This window comes from Rhipicephalus microplus, chromosome 7 (genome assembly GCF_043290135.1).
Source record: "Rhipicephalus microplus isolate Deutch F79 chromosome 7, USDA_Rmic, whole genome shotgun sequence".
NCBI lineage: Eukaryota > Metazoa > Arthropoda > Arachnida > Ixodida > Ixodidae > Rhipicephalus > Rhipicephalus microplus.
In genome coordinates, this window is record NC_134706.1 from 18201605 (window position 1) to 18222679 (window position 21075).

General features: G+C 43.5%; 1 protein-coding gene across 1 annotated transcript in view; it reads left to right on the top strand.

The window, feature by feature from the left end:
• TBC1D16 (TBC1 domain family member 16) overlaps window positions 1-13235 on the top strand; it is a 28798-nt gene extending 15563 nt beyond the window's left edge. The window contains exons 8-14 of the mRNA XM_075868786.1: window positions 1143-1318; window positions 3026-3190; window positions 4188-4336; window positions 6559-6693; window positions 7411-7597; window positions 12057-12392; window positions 12693-13235. Of these exons, the coding sequence (XP_075724901.1) occupies window positions 1143-1318; window positions 3026-3190; window positions 4188-4336; window positions 6559-6693; window positions 7411-7597; window positions 12057-12392; window positions 12693-12902 (1358 nt within the window). The 3' untranslated portion in view covers window positions 12903-13235. The remainder of the gene's footprint in view (window positions 1-1142; window positions 1319-3025; window positions 3191-4187; window positions 4337-6558; window positions 6694-7410; window positions 7598-12056; window positions 12393-12692) is intronic.
• The last annotated feature ends 7840 nt before the right edge of the window (window positions 13236-21075 follow it).

The following is a 21075-nucleotide window of genomic DNA, read 5'->3' on the forward strand; positions in this document are numbered from 1 at the left end:
TCGAGTAAATACGGTAAACCTTTATAACAAATTCTCGGATATGACAAACCTTTTTTCGTGTAAGATACAACTTTGTTATAATAAGGTTTGCGTGTATGATAAAAGGTTCCGGTAGTGATAAGAGTGTCCCTATTCAACTAGAAGTCAGCGTTCAACCAGAAATCAGTGGCATTGATGCTGACATACTGCCGTTTTAAACTGCTTGTAGTGTTCATTTCGTAGTGTTCAATACTGTAAAATGCCGCCGCAGTTGACGAGAAACACTGGTAATTTTTTAAAGACGATAGTCTTTCTTGGGGACCTTCGACGCAAAAATTTCGGTCTGTCTTTACATTTGTCTGTCCGTCCACTCTTAACGGTACCGGATACTCTGAACGGCACCAGCCGATGCCCCAAACGGCCGGCCCGATTTGCAGCGCCCACCAATATTGCTCAAGCATCAGCGTTCATACGTGTGCGATTGTAGATTAAAAATCAATAATTGCGCATATCTGAGGCACCTTAACAACATGTATATATTCTTTGTGTGCGTCTTTTACTAGAAAAGGCGTACATAAGTAATTTCATGGACCGTAGCGTTTATCACGCTGCGCTGACCATGCAACGCCTGCACGAAAAGGCGAGTGTTTCCAACGCTTTGCTAAGACGACACGTTAGTGGCACCTACCCGTCGCCTTGCGTCTACACCTTATCGTCTCTAAGACGGGTGCGCACGCCCGTCTCGGAGCCGCATGCTACGTTTTCCAAGAAAACTGCCAGATAGCGCTAATGTCTCACGTGTGATGGGACTTGGTGCACTCGTTCACCTCCGCTGCCCGCTCGAGGCACTCTAACGCAGCGCCTCCAGAATACCATTCACCAATTTTCTTGCGCAGAACATCAAATAAACATATTGTTCAATCTCTCCAGACGCAAGACTGTCGTCTTTAGACGACATTTGCAGATTAACATGCAGATATGGGGCCAATTTTTGACCCTGCTTTTTCTTACCAGTGTGCTGCGATGAATAAAACTGATCAATCAAGGGAACAATCAAAAGGTCCCCCCGACAGCTTCTACTTCGGGACCTCTGAATGTATAATTACGTCTACCTTGTAAAAATCAAACTGCCAATCCCTCTATCGATTCATCTTGATGTGCAGGCCAGATGCGATCGCTGCGGCTACTGTTCAGCAACCGTGAGTGTACCTGCGGCCAGCTGGTGATCGCCAGTCGGGAGAGCCAGTACAAGATCTTCCACTTCCACCACGGGGGCCTCGAGAGGCTGGCGCCGGTCCTCGGAGACTTCGACTTCCTTACGCGGGGCAAGAAGAGCAAAGTAAGATGTGATGACAAAGACATTGTCACAGTGTGATGATCGTGAAGATCAGTGTAGCCAGACTGTTAACTACAGGTTAAACTTCATTGAGTGAACTTTTTAAGAGTATCGATCTGGGCTTTTCAGTTTGCCAGTACTCGTGAACTGTTATTGCAATAGCTGTGGCTTCTCACCGAAGTTTCACAAGTGCATCGTAATCGCAGAAAACACCAGCGAAATGACGCGCCTTATTGTCGGGGCTTACAAGATTTTAAGTTTGAATGAAAAATGCATAAGCCAAGTGCCTCTCTCTATTCATCAAGGAAATCGTGTATGTGAGGAGTACGACACACGAGTGGTTTTTGCTGATATGCACTTGCTGTCATGCGTAATGTAGCTCTGTATCTTCGTACATAAGGTCATGTCATTTTTTTTATACGTACACTCAAACCTCTGTTCAGCAAACTCGGGTATAACGAATTATCGGTTATAACGGAGTAAGTGATGAATAGGCTAGCAGTAGCTGCAGTATTACGAATATACCTTTATAACGAATCTTCGGATATAACAAAGTTTTTTCCGTCGGAGATGCAACTTTGTCGTAATGAGGTTTTGAGTGTAAGTATGTTGATAACATGCACTCTGTGCGTCTCTGCGTTTTTGTCTAAGACTTTTTGTGCAACAGTTTACGAGCATTGAGTGAACTCCGCGCAAGAAGACTAAAGTTTGTTAGTCTAACGATCTGAGGTATTGCGACATACCTCAGAGCCATGCTTGAAGCAACCACACAGAACCAAAGCAAGGCTAACAGTGAAGGCGATGCACATGAGGAGCCCTATAATGCTATCGCCTGCTACCCTTAACGGCAAGGCTCAAGTGCTTTTCAGGTTTTTTCATCTCGACATGATTTTTTTTGTTCAATGCCTGAGCGGTAGTTAAACCTAAACTTAATGAATTGATAAATGGAGGTTTATTTCTAATGAACAATTGCAGAACGCAGGCGGGCAAGAAAAAATGACGTAGAAAGGCTGCTTGAGAAACCCCGACATCCTTATAAGCAGAGAAAAGGCCAGCAAAGCATTTGATTAGTGATAAAAGAGAGGCTGTGAAGGCATAATATTGGTGCCACGTAAAAGTGCAACGCTGGGACGTATACATTAAAAGATATGCAAAATATGTTCCGAGAAAATCGTCAGCAAGAAACAGGAAATGGCAATCGCATCACAACAGTATATGCATATAACAATAGGAATGCATTTCGAAAAGCATAAAAAAATGTAGTTTGACAAAATAAAATGCATCACATAAGGAATGATGCAGGATGTTTTAACTCTGCAATGTTGATACCCAATATGCAGAATCATTTAGGAAGCAAGGTCAGTTTTAAACTGCTGTGTATGCATCAAGTGATTCGTTATAATAAAGTAAATTCCACTGAAACAGTGGTACATACATTTCTTTATTACGAATTTCTGGATGTAACGAAACTGGATTTATTTGGTTATGAAGATTTTGGACTGTATATCGCAAAAACGCAAATGAAGGAACAAGTTTTGCCCACTTCTCTAGTTCATTACTGCTGCTTGCAGCGAGTCAGTACTGCTGTCCCAGTTACAGTGCTCACACCTCAATATAACGAACTCGGATGTAGCGAAATATTGGTTATAATGAAGTAAATGAAGAATAGTCTTAAAATAAATTACCTGCGATTGGCCTCTGTGATTGCAGAACGAGAATTGCCCGTACGACCACTTCTCGGTGTCCAAGCCTCAGGTGTCGGCCGAGGAATGCCACCCCGAGGAAGGCCTCTACAGCACGCCAGTCGACGAGGAGGCCTGGCGGCAGTACATGAACGACGACGGGAGCATCGACGATGACTTTCAACTGCGAAAGGTTGCGCCATTTTCCTTACCTCGGCGTTTTCTCTTAAGCACTTCAGCGCAAGTTGAACTTGGGTGCATGCAACGGTGGCAGCCACGTCTGTGTGGTAGCAGCTTTAGTATTGAGCTGCAGCACTCTGTATAGTGCTTGCAAGTTCAAACAGGAATTTTCAGTATAAAAAATCTTACGTGCAATTTCTCAAGCTAATTACGTCTTGTAGCGGCAGTTCTAGTCTCTGAAAATAATGTGCGCTGCGATTTGCGTGTTCGAGTTGGAATTCCGCAGATATGACCCAAACTGAAGATGGTGAAAGACAAAGTATATGCGTTTCCTGGTCCGGAATCCACCTGTTTTGATCTGCGAGTACTGTACATTGCATCCTCGACGCTGTCGTGTATGTAATTACGCCATGTTTCATATAGAGCGTGTGTTCAGAGCTTGTGAACATGCGCTCTGCGTGAAATCAGGTCTTACGTACATGGTGACATTATGGATCCTGCATATCGAGTAATATCATAACTCTCTATAAACACAGCATGCTTGTGCTGCAAGCCTGTGTGGTAGGAATTCGTGTGAAACCTCATGAGTGTCGCTATGTTAGTTGAAAGGCGACCAACTATAGCGAAAAAATACGTGGAATCAAACTAGACGCAAAACACGAAAGGCTCGTACTATGACATTTGTCTGGTACTGTTTCTTTCTACTCCGTGTTTAGGTATGAGTGGGAGCACCTGTTGTCATACATAGTTACTATTTATGAATGTTAGTTTTTCATGCCCCTCTGTGAACTATTGCAGGGGTCTTTAGTTCTATTTTTCTTAAGATCTGGTTGCCTCTTTTTGGTTTCCAACCCGTTATTTCGCCATTCCTGCTGTAGCCCAGCGAGAAGTTCGGATGTTTAAATAAAAAAATTAATGAAAAATAATGTACTGCGAAATTCAATGTTTGTTGGCTATTGACCTTTGATGGCGTGTGTATGGATAGTTATATGCTCCTATCTTTGGTGCAGGCAATCTTCTTCAGAGGCTTGGATCCCAGGCTACGGAGGGAGGCGTGGCCGCTGTTGCTACAGCACTACGCCTTCTCGACAACTTTCGAAGAGCGGGAACAAATTCGCAACGACCGATTTCTCGAGTACCAGGATATTCGCAAGCAGAGGTAATCACTGCTGCATGATTAAGGTTGCTCAGTTGTAACAAGGAATCGGGTATACTCAAACACCGATATAACAAAGCCAGATGTGGTGAAATACAAATTTTAACTAAGTAAATGAGGAATAGTCTTGCAATAGACATAGTGCTTGGAATATACTTTTATAATAGTGTTAGGAATGTATCTTTGTAACAAATTTTTGAATACAACACATTTGTTTTCGGGTAGGATGGAACTTTGTTATATAATGCAACTTTGTTAAGGTTTGAGTGTAGTTTGGTTTTCCAATAGCCAATACCTTTATTCTTTATTTATGTCGGTGCAGCTCATACTTTAAACAGGAACATCAATTATCTTTTAAAACATAACAGTGAACTGATATAGTAAGCTGATGTAGTAAAATTCAATATCATGGCTTGGAGCTTTGTAGATTGCAGTGGCGTAGTGCTGTGGGTGTTAATATGTCACATCACAAACTCCACTTCGTCTTGCTGTCTCGACAAACCTTTGCGTACACAGATTGCCGCAGAACATGGAATCCTCATGATTTTTTTCACTCAACATAGTATTTTACTACGACATCTAGGTAAGATGTACTGGGCAATGAGAAGAATTGTGTGGGGACCGTTCAAATTTTCAGTTGTTTTTGAGCTGTACGTCAATGCAGTACACTCTCGGAACATTTGCGTTCTTTGCTGTGTATCCTTGTTGTGTGACAATAAAATTTCTATCTGGCTTGCATGCAATCACTCTGGTGGAAACTTAGCTTTTGTCACTTCCCCATCAAGAATTCTACGCTGCTATTATACTGTGTGTGGTGTTCGTGTTGAAAGTTTTCTGGGCACATAGCGTTAAGGCGATGTGACATAGCTATGATAACAATGATTTTCGTTGTGCGACAAAGGTTTGTGATAGAAAGTATAAAGTGTGCTCTGACTACACTCAAACCTCATTACAGCGAAGTAACATCTGCCACGAAAATCCTTCGTTGTATCTGAAAATTAGTTACAAACATTTTTTTTTAACACTGTGGTAAAGCTACCGTATTTACTCGCATAATCCTTGCACCTTTTTTTTGGCGGAAAACCGATGCAAAGTTGGGGGGTGCGAGAATCACGCAGGGAAAACTCTACGAAAACGTATAGAGCAAAAAAGAAAACAAAGTGGCCACAAATCGGGATTCTCACACCAGCAACTAATAAGCTTTGAGAAGTACTAATTAAAAGTTACCTCAACAATAAAACCACAGGTTCAACACAAGGCAATATTCATTTCAGACACAAAAGGTGCAAGGAAATAGTCGAGAATTAGAATACTATACGTAAAGCTTGTGGGCGTCGTGGGCGTAGCGGTAGCATTCGTCGCTCAACAGGAGCCCTCAAAAGGTAAGCGTAGGTCGTCAGTATTGGGCTGACGACTATTTACAGAATCGTCCGCAGTTTTCTTCTGAAGAAATAAAGTTTACCATCAATCCCAGTTTTAGGCACACGGCAGGCCCAACGCGTCTTGGTGGCTTTCAGCTGCTGTCACCAGTAGCGAACACAAAGCTCATACTCCGAAAGGCCAGCCGGCGGCCCTGTTGCCGTTGTTTAGTGCATGATTTGTCACTTTCAACTTGAAAGCAGCCGTGTAGGTTTAGTATCGCCCCATAACGTGACAAGATTACCGACTCAACAAACAAAACACGCCGCAATGCGCACTTGCCACTTTAGCTTGGCTTAGATTGGATTGAATCTCCGTGCAATAATAGTATGCTTGATGCTTAAAAAAAATGGCGCACGCTATCCTCAGTGGTTGGAACGAGCAGACGACATTATTGCGGCAGTTTTTGGGGGTGCGATAATTACTCGAGGAAAAAAAGATATCATATTTTTGGGGGGCGATCAAGGGGGGGGGGGAATTATGCAAGTGCGAGGATCACATGAGTAAATACGCTATTGGTTGGTCACTTCATCATAACCGATAATTGGTTATATCTGAATTCGTCTTATTGAGGCTTGAGTGTATTTCAGATATGTGGTCATTGTCACATCTTGTTTTTAGTCATTGTATGCTTGTGCCTTCGAAAATCTGGTGATGAGCCATATAACGGTGCCGTGGGTTGAAGTTCGTGGGTGGCGATTGCGTGAAACTGCAACTTTTGAAAATTTTCACTGATATTGTAGCATTGTGTTGGTGTTTGTAGAACGTAGGATTTCGCGTTAAAAAAAACTGGTTGTGATATGCAGAGAGCGGATGAGCCCGGCTGAGCGCGAAGCCTTCTGGCGGAACGTCGAATGTACCGTGGAGAAGGACGTGGTGCGCACTGACCGGACCAATCCTTTCTATGCTGGTGATGACAATCCCAACATCGAGATCATGAAGTGAGAAAAACTCTCTCACCCCCGTTTCTTTTGATAATATTTTCTAAGCTCTTCTTCGCTCACTCTCTGTAATAGAATGATGATGTCGGACAACTTCTCGCATAAATGAAGATCATAGGATAAAAAGCTAAGTATACCTAAGAAATCACACACAATAAAATTACTGTATTAAAATGAAACACTAAGAAAGTACTGAAAGTTTGAATGCATAAATACATGACACTAAGTCGTCAAGCAAGGTCGTCAAAGACACAAATTGTTATGTTTACTTGCACTGGCTAGAGTTGGCTGACTGTTGGCTTTCTGCTGGCTATGTGTACAGCTTATTTGCTCACATAATCAGCACTAGCTATTACTGGCCAATGTTTGCTTTTTGATGGATAATGCTGGCAAGTGGTAACTAAATGATGACCACAATCATCACTTACTCCTACCAGCGCTAGCTGAATTTAGGAAGTGATGGCCGAATTTTAGCTTTTATTTGCTACCTGCAGTACTGCAATTATTTATTGGCGTACAGCCAGTGCTAGCTAATGGTACATGCATACAACAGGCACTGATAGCGTTATGTGCTGAATCGAGAAACATGTCAGATCTAGCTTGTTGTATCTGATATTTTTTACAGCTTTGTTTGTTATATCAAAGTTAAGCTAACAACCCTGCGAAGTGTCACTTCATGACATGTGCTAAGTTTCACACGTGTCGTCTTTCCATCAGGAACATCCTCCTCAACTATGCGGCTTGCAACCCGAAACTTGGCTACACCCAGGGCATGTCCGATCTCCTGGCTCCTGTCCTGGCCGAAATCCAAGATGAGTCCGAAGCCTTTTGGTGCTTCGTGGGGCTCATGCAGCGCACCATATTCGTCAGCTCCCCCAAGGACGGTGACATGGACCTTAACTTGGTTTGTGCTGCACTATTTCATTAAGGTGGAAGCCTCGTCAAATGCGAGAGTTCGCGGTCAGTGCTGTCGGCACCAACACAAGTTACGCAAAAAAAATCAGTCACATAGTGATGCCATGATGATTGCTATAGCGTGAAATGAGTACAAAGAGACACACGAAGATGAGCGCCAACTTCATACTAAGTTTGCTGTGTAGAACATAAATTGTGGGGGAAAAAACACGCAATAAAAGGTGAGCAATGCAAAGAGGTTGAGAGAAACAGTGAAGTCAAACATCCCAAAGAAAAAATGCCCCCACCTCCCTAAAGAGAATCGTGAAGAAATGCATTGCATAGCGCCCATAATGGTGTTTTGCACGTGAGAACTCGGCGTTAGGAGAATAGTGTTTTCTTTTTTTTTACACCTTGCAGCCAATAGCACTGTTCGCTGCTCTAGTAGCTCGCCAGCTCTAGTAGCTAGAGTGCCCGGTTAACAAAATACTATGAAGTGAACGAAACAAACGGCTTTCTCGACTTGGCGTTGACGTATCACAGCGGCTTCTCGAGCACACACTTCCGGATGTTCTTGAGAGGCGCCCAGCCAGCGAACGGTCGAGAGTGAGGCACAGGGAGGAGAGAGAGCGAATGGCGAGAGAAGCGGCAAAGCACTGTACCTACCCTCTCCTACACTTTCTTGCACCAGATGCTTCGGTGGCAAGGGGTGAGGATAAGCGCGCGCACCCCCTACTGTTGCTGACAGCTTCCAATGCCGAAGCGTGACATGGGAGGGCCTCTGGTTGCTAGAGACGCGCGCGCCCGTTGCGGTTGCTATGGGAGAGGGCAGTAGAAGGATCCCGACGGACGCCTGACATAGCCCGACAAAAAAATCCATTCGCATTTTAAAAAACCTAAAGGAAAAGTCAAAGAAAAACTATCATCACTTCGGGCAGATGCAGGTACAAGTGCAAATGAGTGTGGCTTACGTGCCATCTGTGCAGCCTTAAAGGGGCCCTGAAATATTTTTTCAAGTACCATAATTACTTGAATCTACCTTTTTTCCAGTTTAGCGAGTTCATGAATTGCATGCGCGTTATAATCGAGTACGAAAAAAAAATGAATACGGTCATTCTATTGCCATCGACACTTCAAAAATGGCCGCCCCTCATGTGCGTCGGCATCGCGAGTCGGCCATTTCTGCCAATGTGTTTTCCATGTGCGGCACTTCGTACGTGTGCTGAGGAGTTCGTCATATCGTAGTGCATTAACATCGACGGCATGGAAGGGCAGACTCCGAAGACTTGACGAGTGCACCACGATGCCGCTTTTAAAAGAAAAGTAATCGCGTGTGCAGAAACGGACGGAAATCGGGCCGCATCGCGGTCGTTCGGAGTTCCTGAAACGTGCGTGTGGGACTGGCGGAAACAGAAGCAGAAGATTGTCGACTGCAAGGCTTCACGTAAAGGCTTCAGTGGACCGCAGCAGGGTGGGTTTCCGAAAATTTAAGAGCTGCTCGCCGAGTATGTGCTTGAACAGCGAGCGGCACAACGGCCCGTGACGATAGAACTGCTCCAAGTGCGGGCTATGCAGTTAGCCTTGGAAAAAGGGCTAACGTGGAGCCAGTTCAAAGCGAGCAGGTGCTGGCTAAGTAACTTTATGAAGAAGAAAGGATTTTTCCTCCGAAGGCGAACGGGCATATGCCAAAAGTTGCCCGAGGAGTACGAAGAAAAACTTCCCAGTTTTCAGAGGTTTGTCCTTAACTTGCGGCACAAAAATGGCTACCTGCTTGGGCAAATCGGGAATGCCGATCAGATGCCTCTGTACTTCGACATGCCTGGCACCACAACCGTCGAGAAGAAGGGGGCGAAACAAGTTCGCGTGCTGACATCGGGCCACGAAAGAACTAGAGTGACGGCAATGCTCTGTTGCACAGCAGATGGGCACAAGCTTCCCCCGTACCTGATATTTAAGCGGAAAATGCTCCCGAAAGAAGTCATTCTCCCGAGTGGTGTGATCGTGCGAGCCAACGAGAAAGGTTGGATGACGACGGACCTGGTCGCCGATTGGATCCATCACGTCTGGCGGAAGCGGCCTGCCGCCAGTTTGGGCCTGCGAGCGATGCTCGTGCTCGACGCGTTCAGGTACCATCTCGACCAGCGGATCAAGAACAAGCTCGCTGCGTGCAATACGGACCTTGTAGTCATACCTGGCGGCATGACATCACAACTTCAACCGCTGGATGTCTGCCTGAACAAGCCGTTGAAGGACAAGATGCGGGCGCTTTACACTGACTGGCTGATCAATGAACGACATGATTTCACGCTAGGCAACAGGATGAAGTGCGCCTCTCTGCAAGACTTCGCTGCGTGGGTGAAGGACGCGTGGTGTGCAATACCATCAGCCATAGTGACCAAGGCATTCAAGAAATGTGGCATCTCGAATGCCATGGACGGTACCGAGGATCAGATGCTTTGGGCTGTTGACAGTGATAAGGAGTTGTCCGACAGCGACGAGGACTGACCTATTACGCGACTCGTAACGCCACCGTAGTGGTCACAGTTTTAGCTACAGGGCTGGCTGTTTGACTTTGTGTTTTATCTTTTGAAACTTCAGTGCATCAAAACCCAAATACTTGTTCTCAATGTGCAAAAGTTGACACCTACGGACTTTTTTTTTCTCTCCCGTCGCGGAAAATGGGTGCGCCGTACAATCGATGTCCTACTTTTTTTTTTTCGTCGCGGAAATCGGGTGCACGTTACAATCAAGGGCGCGGTAGAATCGAGTAAATACGGTAACCGTAGATTGAATTCACTGGAAGAGCTAATTGCCTCACGAATTCAACGTCGTGAAAATTTTAAGAATCCGTCCGGTACGAGTGGAGTTACAAGAGTGCTGCAATTGCATTCTATTTTCTCTTGTCCTGACGAAAGCGCTGGAAGCTAAGAAGTGAGGGATGTTAGAAGCAAAGAGATTACGTCACACACGCCTTGTGAGGTTGAGCACTTTTTTCTATTTGGATTTTAAGTGTCGTCGTGAATGCACGCGCAGACAAGTCACGGCCTCCCGCAGCGATTTTTAGAACGACTGAGCACGCCATGTTCAAATCAGCCAGTGGCTGATAGATGGCCATCTACGGGTGATTTTTGAGCGTCTTCCGTCATTTTTCGAGAGAAGAGAAAGTAATATTTAGCTGACTTTGATAATTTATTGTGAATTCCAGGCTGCATACTGCGCTATAATATATGGCTCGCGTGTTGTCAGGAGCCTGTACTACCGATTGGCAGCGTTTTCTGATCATGCTCACAAAGTGTTGCAGGGCCCCTTTAACGATAATTCTAGTACAACATTCCTGTGTTTGTACAGCGTTGCTGTGTCCTCAGAAAGAGGTGTACAGTTGCACGCAGTACAACGGTGGGCATAAAACATATCATTTCCATTTTAAATGTTAGTGTTATTCTAAATCTGTTGCTTATAATGTGTAAGGAGGTGTATTTCCAGCATTGTTAGTGTTAGGAATTACTTTGATATACTTACACTTATTATGCGAAGGTTTGCATGTGTTCAATGCCATAGCTTCAGATCACCTCTTTAAGCACCTCGGGTAATCCTCAAAGGCAAGACAATACTACTACCCGGAAGTCGCAACAACATCCACAAAAGGTCCAATTCGCTGTCATCAATAGTGTACTAGAGTAAACTGCCATTTGTGGCGAAATCGAAAATGATAGTATGATTTTTAAGAAATAAAGGGTAACGAACTTTTGCTAAATTGTGCATTAGTTTGTGCATAAATTAGCAACCACACAGGGTAATGAGCAGGGCTTCACATTTTATTGTAAGGTGTTATGTCTTTCACTTTTCATTGGGTTTCTATGTTTTTGCTTGTGAGCTGAACATTCTATCTTTGACACTGCTTTTTACACCATACTCAGTGTTGAACTGTTTTCTTTAGATTGCGCTCATCTTCGTGTGCAGCAGCATTGAAACTCTACTGCATAAGTCATGCACCACTCCTGCTTGGACCTAGGTCTACAGCATATTGAAATAAATAAACAAAAATTGGCCGTGTATCTGCATGCTTTACTGCAAATGTTCTCGAAAGATTATAGTCGTCTACAGGCCTCCCTTCGTGCATAGTGTCGCATTTTCAGTGCACTGTAAGAAACACCAGGGTCTTAAGATTCGTGTATCTATGCACTTTCTAGTAAAGGAACACACCACGTAATACTTACATGACGATGTAGCGCCTCAGATATGCATAATATTTGCTTATTGCTAGACTATGTTCACAAGTATGAACGGAGCCACCAGTTCGAGATAGCTGGGCATTCAGCAAGTGCTTAAACCTTGCCCCGGTGGCTGAATCATGTGACAGACACAGACAGACATGCCGAAAGACGCAGTCCGAAAATTCTGCATTAAAGTATCTCGAGAAAGACTGTCGTTGTTTGAAAGGAAAGTCATCTGTTCTCGTGCGTCTTCAGGAGTACATGCGAGAGCTTCTGCGGCTGATGACACCGCGCTTCTATGCGCACCTGGAGTGCCAGTGCGAGCACTACCCGGATGCCCTGGAGCTCTTGTTCGTGCACCGGTGGCTGGTTCTGTGCTTCAAGCGGGAGTTCGCCGAGCCGGAGGCCCTGCAGATGTGGGAGGCGTGCTGGGCCCGCTACCAGACGGACTGGTTCCACCTGTTCCTGGGTGCGGCCATCGTGGCCCTGTACGGAGGCGACGTCGTCGACCAGGGCATGCGGCCTGACGAGATGCTCCTCCACTTCAGCTCCCTGGCGGGACATATGGACGGGGATCTGGTGCTCCGTAAGGTGCGTGATGAGAGGGCTTAGACGTATTAAAAAGTGTGATAACTTACAGGATTGGTTCTCGCGAAACAGCCACCTGGGCAAGACGGGGAACAGGTGTGCTGGTGTTGTCATTCTCATTTCTTATCCCTGCTCCGTACTAGGCTCCATTTCGACTATTGAGGGAGTAATAAGTGCATCAAAAAACATGGTGCTCCTTGGCCCTTGCACCATAAAGGCCCAGCAGCCATCATTGAAAATCGATGTTGATACCCCTCCAACAGCGTGGGCCTCAGTTACAGCAATGTTTCGTGGTCGATGCAGGCACGGGGCCTCTTGCACCAATTCCGGCTCCTGCCGTGGATCCCGTGCACTCTCGCCAGCCTGTGCGAGCTGTGCGGTTCCGGCATGTGGGACAGCGGTCACGTGCCAGTCGTCGAGTGCCGTGGCGGTCACGGCGGCCGGTCCTGTCCATACGGTGGCCAGGACCCCGTGGCGTCATCCGACTCCACCGCCACCAACCATGTTCCCTGATCTTCAGCCTCCGCAGCTCCGCGTGGTGGCAGCTGCATTTTTCCGTTTCTTCGTTTCACAGACGGAGAGCAGTCGGAGGGAAGTAGCGATGCTTCTTCGTCACACGCGTGTTTGTTCTCAAGAGCTCAGGACTACCTGTTCCCGCAATTGAGAAAGGAAGGGAGAAAGTCCTCAGGCTAGTAATGGGGGGTAGAAGTCCGGGCGGATTTGCGAGTAGCGTGCCAACTTGCGAGTACCAAAAAATGCTGGCGAACGAGTTCAGGTGTTCCCGCAAGGTGGCAGAATGGTTATGCAAGAAAAAATTGACATTTACTTGTGCAAAGTATTTACTTGTGCAAGAAATCCACTCAAAGAAAGAGAAATTGACAACCACTTTTCTGCAGCTCGAAGCCACAAGCTAATCCTTACATATTACTCAGAAATAAAGCTTCTTAGTTGCCGAAAAACTCGTCCTGGTCCAGGGATCAAACTCGAAACCTTTCAGGAGTGGTCCCTATGCCATTTGATGAGCATCCGTATAAACTTCAGTGTGGCTCTTCATGGTACAAACAAGTGGTTATCAATTCCCCTTTCTTTCACGACCCTTCTGCCACCTTGAAGTTCTGCAGTACTGATTTGCAAATCCACATGGATTCCTAGTTCACGGAAAATTCTCGCCTGTAAAGGGATTGAGCCCAGGACCAACGCCTTGTGGCAGTCACTCTTTTCGGTTAGCGAACCATGATGCTGGCCTGTGTAAACTTATCTGCCCCCTTATCGCTGATGCGTTTTAGCTTTGACATGCAAAGCAGCTCTTTGACTAGCCTGTGTAACACTGTCCCTCCGTCTGCACTGCTCCCCTCGCTGCAGGCGTTGGAGCGGTGCCAAGTAGCTCACACCCTCCTAGCAGTGCGCGGTGACGTCTCTCTCCCTCGCCAGCCGCGCGCTCGCCGCGTGTCAGCTCAGCTCTCTCGCTTCACCCTCTCCACCGCTCGCAATGCTCGAGCCCACTCGTCATGTGGGCATCATCTCACCCGTGCCACCTCTCTCCATCTGTCGGGGAGAGGAAGCCGCAAGTCGGCGGGAGTGCGCTCCACGCCCGCCTCTAGAGCCTCACGGCACCAACAGTGTAGACAGCACGCAGCTGCTTGCTGCGCAATCGTGCAGGCGGGCGAGACGCCGTTGCGGCATGCTTCCCGCTAATGTGTGCGTACATTTCCCGGCTGTCAACGGCGTTGTGAGGGTTGACGAAGCTGATCACGCTCGCGAATGGCGATGTCAACAATGATGAGATGCGAGCTAGGGAAGGCAAACGCAAGCGTCGACACTGACGAGGTGCAAGTCAAGTACATCAATCACTTTCGTGAATACAGACGGCGCGCAGGTAACACCGACGAAACGCGAGCCAAGGAAGCCGAGTGCAAGCATCTTCAATGTGTCCTGCCTCCCTTGTCTTTGTGTTTCAAACAAATGTTTATTCAAAAGTTTACTCGAGTAAGCATCTCCCTGAAGGGGTCCCCTTCAGAGAGATGGTCCATAGTTTTTTACCTTTAATTGCTTCATGTGATACATAATTCTAATGTTTTAATTACTTTATTCACTTTAGACTCTTCAAGCTTTGTGTGACAGGCCACGTACAAAACTATTTTTGCATTCTCATATACTATTTGGATGAGACAATTGGGACTAATTTGTAATGCGTCTTAGTGACAGAGTCCTACACGCAACCCATTGCAACGACAGAAAGAAAAAGAAGAAAGTTAAGACTGATGCAGTTACTTACAGCACCGCTTCAAAAGAATTGCTGCACTATTCGCTGTTTCAATAGACTTTCACGAAAATTATGAGCTTCTGCAGTTTTTCTTTGCAATTATGCGAATCTTAACCCTTTTTTGTAGCGATATCAAATGCTTGGTTTTCAAGGAAAGTCATTGAAGTTTTGATGCTACGCATTCTTTTGTGGAGATGCTGTGGAACAACCCCCTTTTGAATGGCCCTTTAAATAGTCTGTTGAAAATATTTATTGACAAAAATGTTAGTTTACCTCAGCTTGTATTGGGAAGTTCACTAGCATTGTGAAAGTGATTAGTGTTTTTTTTAATTGTACACTGCAATGTTTTTTCATTGGCAAAGTGGCTCGCTTCATTTGATCGTTGAACTTAGATTGAAGCTTGCAAATATTGAAGAATAGTTTGTGGAGTAGGCAATCTTGGTAGTTGTCGCTCTGATGAGCAATGAAATTAGTACGCTTGCGAACTAGTGCTTTTTATTCGAAATCGTGTTTTATGAGGTCGATGCGCCGCCTGATGTGGTCGTTAAATTGCCGTCTTTCAGGCTGCACTATCTGATTGTCATGAGAGTTGTGGTACGTGCGCAATATTTTATATTTTTACAGGCTCATAATGAAGGGTGTGTATGACAGGGTTGTTCGAGAAGATATAGATTTTTTTCTAATCTCTCGTGGACTGCTTCATATTTCATGGCTTAGTAAAGGCGTCACTTTCTAGATTGTCACGGCACTTAAAAACACAAATGCTCTTATTGCGTTCGTCAAATTCATCTTGATTCGGTTCATTGTGTTTATATGCAAACTGACTTATGGACTGACTGACTCAAATGTGTTGTAATTCAAATGTCCATGAGGGCATTTGTGTTGGTTCACTCTAAAACGAAAGAGCGTACCTGGAGTGTCTTTCTGTCCCATGGCAGTCACGGTCGTTCATTTAGAGTGCCGTTCGTCACATTATTCTCACATGCACTGTACATCCAGGTCACCAAAGACATGTGCGCTATCACCGTGACGTAGCGTTACGGCGAGCGTTCGGTTGTTGAAGGGGTACCGAAGCAAAAATTTTCGTTCGTCGTTTTCTTGCATCCAGTGATGGAAGTGCAGCTCCAATTGCTCCAAACTGCTCAAAAAAAGAAATGCTGCTCCATGCTGCTCCAAGCAGTAATATTTCTTGGTAATTGCTCCAAATCTGCTCCGAAATGACGCTGACAGAATGAGAATGACGAACTGTTACGGTTTCACCGACTCGTAGGTCCTGAAGAAGCTGAAAAGAATCTGTGTACTATCGTCCCTGTATGCTACTAGTGTGCATAATTATCAGCTATCATTTCATTTATGCAACAAGAACAGGCATATAGTAAGCATATAGCTCATTTGGCTGTTTTTCTTTCTCAGCTAGGCGTGCAGGCAGCGAAATGTCAAAATTAGCAGGATCGAATCGCTTTTATCTCATACCGATTAGTTACTGCTTATTTGGCAGCAGTAATATAGGACTGTGGTTGCTTCTAAAATGTGGCACTCAGCCTTTTCTATTTGATTTGGTTTCTGCCAAAAATACTAGTATTTTAATTTTTACCTCATTTCATTGCAATTTTTGACAACCAGCCATTGATTGCTATGTGAAATTTGCATTGATTGTTGCCTGTTAAATATATTTATTAAGAAATATCAATATTTACACTATGCTTTGACAATGCTTAAACTCCAGTTAATGTACGGCAAATCGAATATCTGCTCCTAAAACACCAACAGCTGCTCTAAACTAGCATTTTTTTTCTGCTCCGCAGAAAACTTATGGCTGATCCAAGGCACTACTCTTCCTGCTCCAAAGTTATATGCTCCAAATAGTAAAAAGTCACCTCTATCACTGTTCATCAAATGAAAGGCCTAGCCTTTAAGAACCTAGAAAATGAACTGCCAAGCGCGAGTCTACCCTGAAAAAGTAATTACAGTATTGTACCCTGACCTCACAACACTGTATGAGCTTCCTGTCATGGGCTCCTGCAAGTCCTTGTGACGTTTTTGCAACCGCTTTGTACCATGGCTCCGTTGGCGATGCTCAAGTGGTCACTTTGAATGTTGTGGTGACGCGCAAGTGGCAGTTTCAAAAGTTTGGGTACCTGACGTCATCATAACTAGCCAAACTGCTACGTGAAGTCGTCGGAATTAGTACTGTACCCTGACATTAAGCTAGCTTCGATGCCGGTGCGTGCATCGTGGGGAAATTTACTTTAATATTGAAATAAAACATCTTAACAGCATTTGCTGGGCTTCACACTTGCTCAGACCATCTCTGTATATACACTCAAACCTCGATATCATGAACCAAAATATAATGAAATACTGGTTATAACGAAGTAATAGTGTTCATAATATACATTTATAACGAATTTCCGGATATAACAAATTTATATTCGCGTAACATGTAACTTCGTTATAATGAGGCTTGAGTGTAGTCTATAGGAGATTTGTACAGATGAGTAAATTCACCTTCGAAAAATGATGTCAGTACCTTTTTAAGAAAAGGAAACACAAGCTAATTGGTCGTAAGTTATTGCGGAGTGGTTAAAAAGGAGGGTTCTCTTCGTGATGTAAAGTATTTTCAGGCTGTTTAGATCTGCTTCGTTTGTTTTTGAAAACGAGTAAACTGGATCTCACATGGTCAATGCCCAAATCATTGTTTTAATGCTATAGTTCAAGAATAATTAGGCTTGCATGTTTTACGTTTTCTGCCCTAGTCAAAATCATGCGAAAAGTTTGCATAGTTTCAGAATTCAAACGAGACTGAAGTTGTTTGACAAAAAGTTGGAGGATGAAAAAAAAAATTATAGAACAGAAAATGCCATCGGAGTCGACACTTTAACAAGTATACTTGTCTTGTCGAAACATTGACATTTGCATGCTTAAATTTATGATTTCATGCTTCTCTTGAACTATTTTTTAAAATTTCTGCATGATGTTTCGTGTCTGCACTATCTGTTGTGTTTTGCAGTTTGCCGTTCACATCAAGTGAGCGTGTAAACATTTTAAGTTAGTGAAAGTGAACGGCACGTTCACTTTATTTGAGAAGGAGTGTTTCTTGCTATGGTTTGAGAAAAAGCTTTAGCTCTTACTTTTCTCACTAAAGCACAAGCAAAATGCAAGCACAAGCTTCGCAGATAACTGTTGAACTGAACTGAAAGGCCTTGTTTGCAAGTATGAACAGTCATTAAGTTTTACGTGATGCAGTTCAATTATTTTATGGAAACTCAAACAAGAAGTTAATGCAGGAAATCGTGGTTGGAATTTCACAATTTGCCTGTGGGGCCGTGTGAAGAGTGTCTAGAAAGAGAAATATTGGTACACTCAACAACCCGAACAAACTCAGATATATTGAAATATTGGTTATAGCGAAGTAAATGAACAATAGCCTTACAATAGTGTTAAGAATATACCTTTATAAATGTACCTTTATAAGAAATTTTCGGATATAATGAACCCATTTTTGTGTAAGGTGCAATTTTGTTTTAATGAGATTCGAGTTTAATTTCCATGTGACAGTATTAGGTAGATTCATCTCCAAATTGTTAATAGGGTGCTCGGCTAGATGAAACACATTGAAATTACGTTATTTAAGCAAGATAAGTGGTTAACTTAAATCACAAATAACTGACAGAGTGTGTGGTGAACTTGACTGTTTTTGAATACTGTTTTGATCAAATGTCTGTCAATTATTTAAAAATCTTCAGTTTGAGAACTGAAGGCGAAAATGTTTGATGCCCGTGTACTTAGAATTAGCTGCACGTTAAAGAACCCAAGGTCATCGGGATTTCCAGAGCCCTCCACAATGGCGTCCCTCAATAATTTCGTGCTTTTGGGGAATTTAATGCCAGATATTATTATAGTTAATTTGAGAATGTTAGTAACACTGACTACCTACTGGGAGCAGAATTGAGCCTGATTACCCTGAAGGCACTGTATTTAATTCAATAAAGTGCAGCAGTTTCTTAGGAATATTGTGCATGCATTTATTTATTCTGCATGTCATTCATTAAAATGTAAGAGCTAAGGCTTTTTCTGAATCATTCTTATGTGTTACTTGAGGTATTCCAGGGCTTCTGGTTTTATTAAGAAGTGACATTCCTAAAAGTGATTCTAGTCAGTTTCAAAGTTGGACATTATTCTAGTGAAAATTAGCCCTTTAGGCTAATTAGTTGGAACTTGTTTTTGTGTAATTGCAACTTCCATTATTTGATTCCTCATTTATGGTTCCTATTTTCTGTAGCATTGTACGCTACTTAGCAGCAACTATTGGAATGCACAATGTGATTGTCGGTGCGTGACTTGAATTTTTTTGTGCACTAGTTCAGTTGAAGACGTTGCATCAGTTGGACGTGTTTATTTCCCATTGACTAGTTCCCATTGGACTACTTGACGAATTGGACTTCTTTAATGAACTATACTCAGTTTGTGCAGTGTTCACTTTTAAAATTTCACTGATTTGTATGTGTTCTATGATATTTGATGTAATTTAGCAAATATCATTGCGTTACTCTTTGAACAGCTGAATCTCTATACGACATGGATGCAACGAATCATTGCATATAATGAACTAAGCAAACTGTTCCATCACTTACATCAGCAAGCACAAATATGTGTGTACTGTGAATCCTGGCAAAATGAAGACTTTTCCCGACGTTGAAGCAAGTCTCTTTCAGTGATGTTCAAATATATTCAGCATACCATCGAAATACATTTCGGGACACCATTTGTTCCAACGCTTACTACAATAGTTTTGTTAAAGTGACTCTCTTATTCGAGCTTGCTTTAAAATTTTTTCCTGTTGAAAATGAGAATGCACTGCATTCGTTTGCAACCTTCTTCGTCTTCTTATGTACATTTCTCATCTATAATCAGTCAGCTATGTGATCTTAATGCGCGAATCTCATTGTGCAGCTTCCAAAATACGACGAACTTTTAGCTGCAAAGCAAGCTACATTATACTTGCCTGTACAAGCAGATGTGATGCGACATGTGCATGGCACAATTTTCAAGTAAAGTGTTACATGGCATGTATTGTTAAACATTCTCTATACTGACAGCCATGACTTGATTTTCTATTTACATTTTTCTTGGATCGATTCTAGATTCTACATCTAGATCGATTCCACATTTGTGATGTAATGTTTGCCTGGCGATGAGCATCCTGTGGTGAAGTGTGATACCGAGAGTACAAGGGTTTAGAAGAGTAAAGGAGAAACAGAAATTGCAGCTTTATTTTAATTATTAGTCTTGTCAAATGACTTTCTACATGGTTTCAACTTTTGAGAGTAACTGTGGTTTAGTGCACTTCAGTCAGAGCACATGCGACCATTGAATTCCCTGGAAGAAGAAATTTGAATGCACAGTTCAGCATCGATAATGAGTTCGGATATAGCGAATCACTGTTTATAACGAAGGAAACAAGAAATAGGGTTGCCATCAGTACAGTGTTAGGAATATAAATTTACAATGAGTTCTTGGACATGGTGAAGTTACTTTCATGTAATACGGGAGTTCGTTAGGACAAAGTTTTGCTGTATTGATCTTAAGCTCTTAACTATTTCATTACGTTGTATTCAAAGTCGCTATAAAAAGAATAATTGATCAGTAGTGTAGTCAGTTTTTAATGATGAAGGCTGATGCAGGTTTAGTGCTTAAAATGCTAAAGCAGTTAAGAGCTCAGCTAGGCTGTGTGTGTGTTTATGAATGAAAAATGCCGGACTCAATTGCAGTGAGCAATGTACATAAGAACTGTAGGAGAACTGAGTGTGAGTGTAAAACAGCTTCTTTCTTCGTTGCAGCTGCCCAGGAAAAAAATAGTGTTTGTGTGATTCTCCCGTCTTAAAAAATGTGCTGGCACAATTTGTGAATGGTAACACAAATCTTTTTGTTCCATTGTACATAAAGTGTTGTAGTTGCGTGCAGTGTAATTTGCCTTGTGATCTAGCCCTTGTATGTGCAATGTTTATGTCGCAGTGACCATGACGTGCAATCTTGTCTTGGAAGCTGTTCTTTTTTTGTGCCATTACTGCTATAAAACGTGCAGTTTTTCTGGTGGCGTAGGTGGCAATCGGTTTGAAAGAAAGAAGTCAGAAGACTTGCAGTGCAGTAACGTACAGGCATGACGAAGTCTAGTCGTCTCGAAGTGCCAGATTTTGTACATATTTTGTACGCATGCTCTCAATGCGCAAATTTTGCAAGACAAAGCCGGGAGTAGAGGCACCGTCGTGAAGGTGTCAAATGAGGCATCGTTGTTGCAAGAACAATCCTTAGCATTGATAGTAAAGACTCCTTGCGGTAGTGGAGTTCGGATAACAAGCAAATTGTATTGAGCACTGGTGACTACCGGGACAGTCAGGACAATTACTTATATATGCTGTAGCT